The 8474-nt window shown below is 50.6% G+C and overlaps 1 protein-coding gene across 1 annotated transcript; it reads right to left on the bottom strand.

Annotated features, from left to right (window-relative positions):
- Nucleotides 1-5297: 5297 nt before the first annotated feature.
- On the bottom strand, nt 5298-6588 carry LOC100675207 (acid-sensing ion channel 2-like). The gene is made up of 2 exons (XM_003414345.3): nt 5818-6588; nt 5298-5420 (listed from the first exon to the last, which is right to left on the bottom strand). The coding sequence occupies exons 1-2, from the start codon at nt 6370-6372 to the stop codon at nt 5298-5300; spliced, it is 678 nt and encodes a 225-aa protein (XP_003414393.1). The 5' UTR covers nt 6373-6588.
- Nucleotides 6589-8474: the final 1886 nt, after the last annotated feature.

Here is an 8474-nt window from a genome sequence, read left to right as displayed (position 1 = left end):
GGATGGGAAATGGGCTGTAAGCATCTAGTCTATCTTTGTCACTAGTATATCCTTGGTTTCTGTCATATAGTGGGTGCTTTACTTCATCAACAATGGGATGAATGCACATGAATAAACACTACACACTGTGAAAAAAGCTGTTAGGGGTACATAGGTCACCCACCTGTCAGGGCCGGGGCAGGATGAGCTTCCTGGGAGTGAGTTTAGGTGCGTGAGATGGAACTCTTATACACACTGTACATATTTAATGATGTATAGTGATGTATTACTCATCAACTTGACATTGTACATATTCAACAACATGTAAGGAAAGGGCATTTAGGGAGGAGGATTTATATTAGCAAAAGTACTGAGGAAAGGGAAGTTCTACATATTATCAGAATTAAGAATTCCACAATCAGACAACTTGGTCAATTGACATAACACAGTTCATAAAGTTTATGTTCCATATCCTAGTTTGGTTAGCAGTGTCTGGGGTCTTAAAACCTTGCAAGTGGCCATCTAAGATACAACTATTGGTCTCTACTCATCCAGAGCAAAAGAAAAAGAAGGAAACCAAAGCATCAAAGAAGAAACTAGTCTACAGGACTCATAGCCTACACCAACCATGACCTCATCTATCCTGAGACCAGAAGAAATACCAAGACGGTGCCTGGCTACACTATCGACCATTCTGATCAGGGCCACAATAGATGCATCCTGATAGAATGGGAGAAAATGTGGAACAAAACCTCAAATTCTTAAAAAATCCAAACTTACTGGACCAGTTGAGATTGGAGGACTACCCAAGACTATTGCCCAGAGAAACTCCTTAAACCCTGAACCAAAGCCAGCCCCCTGAGGTCACCTTTCAGCTAAATAATGATTGGCTCACAAAATAAAGACTATCACCCTTGAATACTGTGCTTCTTTAAAAAAAATCATCTACATGAGACCAAAAGGTCAACAATTACTTTAAAACAAAGATAAGAATGTACGAGGGCAGGGAAACTAGATTAATGAAAACGGAACAACCAGAATGAAAACACTGAGAATGTTCATGCATTGTGAAGAAAGCAACCAATGTCATTGAACAATTTGTGTAGAAATTGTTGAATGGGAACCTAAACTGCTGTTCAGAACTTCACCAAAAACACAATGGAATATTATTAAAAAAGAAAGAAAGAAATCCCACAAACACTGTAGTTTGCCTGTGCATTGAAGTTGTTTTTGAGGTTGCAGAATGGAATCATGGGAAGAGCACTGGCCTGGGAGTCAAGAAAGCCAGAGTCCAGCTCAGGCTCACTCAATAGCTTCTATGGGTCACTAGGTAAAGCAAGGACCTCCTCTGTACTAGGTACCTGCCACACGCTAGTACTTCACATACTTCCTCTCATCAAATCAGCACAACAACTTTGAGTAGTATGATTGATTGTTCAGATTTTAGAGATGGGGAAACTGAGAATAAGAAATTTGCACAAAATTCCACAGCAAGTAGGTGGCAGAGATGGAATTCCAACTCGGGCCTCTTCCCAAAGCCCCTATTCTTCACATATGTGTTCCCCATGTAATGAGAGGTAGATTAGTTATAGCTCCATCCAGCCTTGTGTGAGAGTTCCAAAGATGTGGGCTTCCTAAACCCTCATCCCCACCATCTCCCTAATGCTGTGTGATGTAGATGAATAAAAACCACATACATCTCTCTAACAAGATCTCATTCTGGACAGAAGAGATCTTTCTTTGAGTAAGGAAAGAAAACCCTTTGCTAAAAAATCTCTAGTTTAAAATACAAACACACACACCTGTGGAAATCAGGTTAAAAAAGCAAACTGAGTGGTCATTTGCATTCCTGGACTCGGAGGCAGATGAACTTCAACGTGATGAGCAGAGAAACAACACGAAGCAGTCACATGTGAGTCACGAACAATGATTGGCCACATGTCAGCAACAGTCAGCTACCGAAGCCTTCTGTGGCCTCCACCCTAAGGGACCCCATCTCAGCGAGGCTGTGATTTAACTCAGTGCTTCAAGCAGAGAAAGCAGCCACCTCTCCCTCCCTGGCTTCATCCTTCGCAGCCCTACTCATCAAGCCTGACTCCTACGGTGGGCTGCCTATGGGCAGTGATATCCCTCCTGCTAATACTGATAATAACCCTGGAGCCCTGGTGGTTAAGAGCTTGGCTGCTAATCAAAAGGTCAGCAGTTCAAATCCACCAGGTGCTCCTTGGCAACCCTATAGGGCAGTTCTACCCTGTCCTATAGGGAGGCTATGAGAATCGACTCGATGGCAATGGGTTCTATTTTGTTTTGTTTTTAATATTGATAATAACCATGTCTTATATTTGTACAGCTGGCACAATGTACAAAAGGACTTTCATGTACATTACCTCTCATGCTTGATCCTCCCAGCAACCCTGTGAGCTAGAAAGTCACGCATTACTACCACATGTTAGATGAACAAGTTGAGGCCTAAAGAGAATACAACTCGAGGAATAAACTAGAAAATGATGAAGCTGGGCTTCAAAACTATGTCTTCTTCCTACTCCTAATCTTGAACTCTGACGGATCATCCCACATAATGGCAGGCTGCCTCTCCAGCCTTCCTCAGCCTCCCTCCAGCCTCCCACCATCTTTCCTTCTACTCTACATCAATGAGGCAATATGCACTAAGTATGAAAAAAAAACTTTTGTCATCGAGTAGATTCCGACCCATAGCGACCCTATAGGATAGAGCAGAACTGCCCCATAGGGTTTCCAAGAATTGACTGATGGACTCAAATTGCTGACATTTTAGTTAGAAGCCGAGCTCTTAACCACTGTGCCACCGGGGCTCCACTGAAACCCTCTTCTGATTTCTCAGGAGGGAAAAGCATGTGCCTATCTGAAGTCAGATCATCCCAGGTGAGGGCTAAGAGTGTACCTGCATGAGCATCAAGCGTACCTGTTTACATGACAATCGGCATTCCACACCTGGCTTCCTGGGGACTTTCAACCTCCACAAACAGCCTTCTATCACTGACTCTGCTAGAATCATGGCTCATTCACTAATTAAAGGGTATTACGTACTTCACTGCACACCAGCTAAGAACTTCGAATAAGGATGCTTATGCTAAAGCATTAGCCCTGAAGATACCACTAGTATGCTTTATAGACAAAGAAAAAGAGAAGAAGCAGACATCTCCTTCCCCATTCTTCTCTAATAAGCCAGACACAGTACTCAGAAAAAAAAAAAAAAAAAAAAAAACCATCTGGAATAGTAGAGAGCCTAGTAAATGAGCCAGACTGGAGAGGGATGCTCGGCAGAGAGAGAGAAAAGGCTGGTCAACTGGCTTCTCTGACAACCACCTGCCCAGGCTCTCTGCTTTCTTCTGGTGTGGAGGCCCAAGAATAAGCATGCATACACCTGGAGCCAAAAGGAGACAGGTGAGCGACGGTGAGTCCAAAGGATTACCCCTCCCTGCAAGGTCTTGGGCAAGCTGGCCATCACGCCACCTTTTGCAGAGACGCAGCCTGGCTCCTCAGGTGATCACCTGCTCAGAAGATCAGCCTCCCACCTGGGCCCTTCCTTCTTTCCCAGGATGGGTGCCCTTTTGGACACTCCCTGTACAGCCTGAAGATGCAGGCCTGAGGCTCATCCCCTTATCTACCCTGGGGGAGGCCATACATAGAGGGTAGGCCAAGGAGGGACCCTCAGGCCGATCAGTCTTGAACAGATAACAACATGCCACTTAATGAGAAATAAATGTTATCCACAGGCAGCTTCACTATTCCGGAGACATCGTGAACAGGTCAAAGGCTCTGGTAAGGCTTAAGACCTGACCTTTGGCTTCTAAGACCTCAGAACCTTAAATGACAGATCACCTGCAAAACAGGAGTCTGTGGTCAAAGAACCTTTTCCTCTAAATGAAACTTGGTTATGAATTCAAAGGAAGCCACTGATTGGACATGTCGTCATGAGGCCACGGGAGAGCTCAGTGCAGGGTCTGCTACTTATGGCAGTTTTCTGCTATGCCACCCTCCCTCTGTCATCTTCCCTTGCCCTGCTGTTCCCTGTGGGCTCAGGCAGACCGAGGAACAGCTAAGCACATACATGAGTTGCATGGTGCAGTGGGGAAGCTGAGCATCGCCACGGCGCCAGAAAGTGTGGGGTGGAATACAGTGATGGTTTCAGTCTCCAAGAATGAGGCGCTTTCCCCTTCCCTCCCCAAGCCATCATTTGTGTGTGACGCGTTTTAGGATCCAGTTTGCTCCACTTAGGAGAGCTTCCAGTACCGCTGGTCCCTTCCCCCAGCTCAGACTGGTTTCATCTTTGGTATATACTACCGCTGCTTCTGCTTTGCTCTTCCTCATAACATTTAGGATGGATAGTACAAAACGGCTCCCCAGGAAAACAGAGCTTCGGCACACAGGATGCAAGAGGCAATGCCCCGGCACTCTGGGCTTTTCCAGATTGAGAGACAGCCAACAGCAAGCGTTGAGGCTGCTGGCAGAGGCTGGTTGCAGCATTAAAAGAAACTCAGAGCAAGAGCCTGGGAGGCAGTGAATCTGAGAGGGGGCAGGGAATGGACGCATGTCTTAATTAGGTAGAAGACCCCAGACAAGTGCTGACAACAGAGTCAAGTCTCTTTGCCACTGCTGCACCTGCCATCCCAAACTTACAACTGCATCTTGGCTCAGGGCTCAGAGACTCAAAGCTCTCAATGCTCCCTAAGGCAGATATGAGGGAAGTGGCCACACTGGACTTCTGGAGGGTCCCACAGCCCCTGATGCCCCAAACTTGCCTCCCAGCAGGGAGATGCCTGCAGCTGCTGTTTGACCTATTATGCCTAAGAGCCCACTAATTGGCAGACAAAATCCTGGCAGCAAAGCTCACCTCCTGTCCTCCATCCCCTGCCTACCCCTCCAGTAAGCCCCATCCTGAATGTGAGCGGCCTCCTCCTCCTGCACTTTCCCTCTCTACTCAGCTCCTCTCTCCTCCCCCAAGCGTTCCAATCCCACAGCTGCTCGCCCCCTCCCCACACCACTCCTCTCATCCGGTTGTTAAGTAATTGTACATACAGCAAACCGAGGCTTTGAGTACATACAGCAGACGAGCCAGCCAGGGCTGCTTCACCGGCACAGGCATCTTGCTGGGTATCCTGCACACGTGCCTCCACTCAAACCCTGCTTTCTGCCCGAACACCCTGGACATCTCCCTGCTTTGGACCTCTCATCAGACTAGATGGAGACCTAGGGTCTCCAGCCTCTTCTCTCCCTGACATGGAGCTCAGAATCTACACGAGACAAAGAAGCAAAGAGACTTCCACACCTTTTCAGCATCACCTGCTCCAGCAAACTCCCAAAGCCACTAGAGCCATGCAGGCTGCCTGGGGCCCCACACCCCATTCTCTGGCAGCTTCAACTCCTGCCCAGCCCACAGGATGCAGTGCCTGATGCCACTTCTGAGCAGATAGAGAGGAAAAAGGAAGACAGAAAATGCCACCTCGTCAATGACAAGCTGTTCCAATCACACAGCTTGGACACCAAAGGCCCTGGACAACGGACAACCCAGGCCTCCTCCCTCTGGCTGGGAGGAAGCCAAGTCAGCCCATTGCTGAAGTGACCCCCACAGCCAACCACCCACTCATCCTCCATGTCTGAACAGGCAACTATGCTCCATCCAACCAGGTAGTCTTCTACAACAACTCTGGCCACTACCCTCTTGGCCTTCAACTGAGAGACACTGCTCTCTCTCCTGCTCCAAAGCACAGGGAGACCCCCAAACCAACCAGGAGACCACCGGCACACCACTTCTCAAGAGGAGCAAAGACAAGAGTGAGCTGAAAGCCAAGTACTCACTGTGGTGAAGTCTTGGTGGCCACACTCCTGCCCTTTGAACTTGCAGTAGAGCATCATATCCTTCAGGTCATGGCCCACGCGATGCAGGAACTCCAGCATGCTGAACTGCTTGGGTTTGTAGTGTTTGAAGTTGGCCTTCTGCCTCAGGGCCTCCAGCACCGTGGGGTCAGCCAGGTGTGGGTCTGGGATCTGCAGGTTGACATCGAGCAGGGCAAGCAGCTCTCCAGCATGGTACAGGTCATTGGTGGTGAGCCTGGAGAACCGGAAACCATTCAGGTTGCAGAGGGTCACAGCTGGGAAGACCAGGCTCTGGGCCACCACCTCATCCACCTTGGTGACATGCTGGTAAGAGAAGTAGTAGGACACCCTCTCCGAGCTCTCCACCAGCAGCAGGCCCAGGGAACCCACGAAGGCCATGGCCCAGAGCACACGCCGGATGGTCAGCGGCCCATACACGAAGATGTGGCGGATGCCATGGAGGGTGGAGGTGTTGGCAAAGATCTGGATGCTGGAGGGCTGCAGGCTGCCTTCGCTGGGGCTCTCCTTGAGGTCCATCGGGACCCTGTGCAGTTCTGCAACTGGCTTCAGGTTGCTCAAATTCCAAGGGAGAGTTCCTAGTCCTCAGGCTGGGCTTAAACCTTGATGTTCAAGAGCGAGAACCACGCCAGGCAAGCATCAGGCCAGAAGCCATGAGTTTACCCTGAGATCCCAGCCCCACGCTGGCAGGGGTGAGTGTTTATATAAAACCCATTCAAACTCTAGCTCCTGATTTTTTCCAGGCGATAAGGAGGGCTGGTTTTATTTAGGGAGACACCAAGGTGATGTGGACGAGATGTGGGTGGGAAGGGAGAGCTTAGCCAATGGAAATAAAGTCCTCCCCCCTACACACGCCACTAGAGACAAGATTAAAAGCGAGAGCGAGGGAGAAAATGCTTAAAACAAGTCGCTGAGCAGCTCGGCGCCTGTTAACCAGTGCAGAATGGCCCGTGTTAAGCATGCTGGGGGATGTCAGGGCAGCCGCGCTGATGCACTGCGGTCGGTCGCTCGGCCGCTCGGAGCCACAGAGCCTTCAGAGCCGCCGCTGCCGCCGCCGCTCTGTTCCTTTCCCGGTGCTGTTTTGGACTCCGGATTCCGCTTCTCGCCGCCGGCCTCCGTCGCTCCTCTCCTCCTCCTCCTCCTCCTCCAGGCCCCCTTTTTGGGCAGAATTCCAAATGCAGGCGGCCGCGGCTAGCGCCTCGGAGAGGAGGCAGCGCGCTGCCGCGGAGAGGCGAGGAGCGAGGACCGGGGACACTGGGGAAGGATGTGGGGGACTCACAGCGGGGGCCGCTTTTCTCCCCCGCCTCCCGGAAGGGGGACCCACGGGGCGCAGAGCGAGCCCGCCTTCCTCACCCCCTCCTCCCACTGGGCTGCTATGGAGATGGCAGGGGGCGTGGGCGGGGGGCGAAAGGGCGGGTGGGAGCTGGGGACAGAGCGAAAGTTTCTTTTTAGCCTTTTTAGTGGGGGCTCCCCCCTCAGGGTGGAGACCCACCCCTGAGAGTGCGTACGTGACACCCCGTAGATGGCAGAAAGGCAATGGATAAATTCCCAGGAGCCAGGTATGGGGGCGAAGGCAGCATTCCTTTGCACCAACGTCAGCTCTCAGGGCAGCCCGGGTCTGGGATCTGAGAGGGGAGACGCTGGAAATGGGAAGACAGAGGAGCGATCTAAACCCACAGTGCTAAACCACGGTGCCTCTGCTGCAAGCGGGGCGGAAACAGAAAGCCAGATCCCCCCTGGAGCCCCAGAGACGGAGCAACAAGTAACCTCACCCCCAAATAGCTGCAGAAGATTCTGTGTTTGAAAAAGGACAGCTGGGGATCCAGGTAGGGCGGGCTGCCTTTCCTTTGGGCTGTGTGTGTTTGTGTGTGTGTGTGTGTGTGCGCGCGCGCTAGCGTGTTCTTTTGAGCGGTCTTGTGTGTATTTTGCCCCAGGATTTGCCAGATGGAAGCACAGCTGGAGCTATAGGTGGGAGCAAAGGATTGGGCTTCCAGCAGCCTACCTCCTTTTTCCTGAAAATCCACTGGAAGTCAGCCCCGGCTGGCAGGTGGGTGTGGCTTGCCCTGTGCCAGGGATCAAATAGCTGGGACCTATTAAGTCGGGAATCTAAATCCCCAAGAGGAAGAAAGGAGCAGAAAGTTTGAGTGGCCAACCCAATGCCACACTGCCAAGCTGGGGAGAGCCACACGGAGGCGCCTTGTTGAGCCAACTTGGTGTCCCTAGGGGATCCCCCGCATAATTAACACCCTTGGAAGATGGCTGAGAAGAAGGCAGCTTAGAGCAGTCCCTCTTGGCTTATAGCTGCTCTGAAATATTCTTCTATCCCCTCTGGCCTCTGTGAATCCAGGCAAACCGAGAGCAGTGTCCGGATGCACTCAGAGGCAACGTGTGGCATTCAATCGGTGGCTTATGGATTCTAGGAGCTCAAATAGCAGAAACATCACAAGTAGGCACAAATGGCAGAAGTCCAATCAACCTCATACATACACTGACCCTGAGGTCCTGACCCCCTGCCTGGTGGGTGGCACATGGCTTTCAAAGCAGACGGGCAAAATTAACTAAATATCTATGTTACAGTGTAATACCATCTCACTAATCCTTTCAAAAACCTTGACAGGTGT

Source organism: Loxodonta africana, chromosome 18 (assembly GCF_030014295.1).
Source record: "Loxodonta africana isolate mLoxAfr1 chromosome 18, mLoxAfr1.hap2, whole genome shotgun sequence".
NCBI classification, from domain to species: domain Eukaryota; kingdom Metazoa; phylum Chordata; class Mammalia; order Proboscidea; family Elephantidae; genus Loxodonta; species Loxodonta africana.
This window is presented reverse-complemented; position numbering and strand designations above follow the sequence as displayed.

What these genes read in the sequence shown, in the direction of transcription:
- LOC100675207 (XM_003414345.3), bottom strand. Translation starts at nt 6,372, where the DNA reads ATGGACCTCAAGGAGAGCCCCAGCGAAGGCAGCCTGCAGCCCTCCAGC. An exon ending in GCCACCAAGACTTCACCACA is followed by an intron (nt 5,421 to 5,817) that starts GTGAGTACTTGG and finishes CTATCTGCTCAG; the next exon opens with AAGTGGCATCAGGCACTGCA.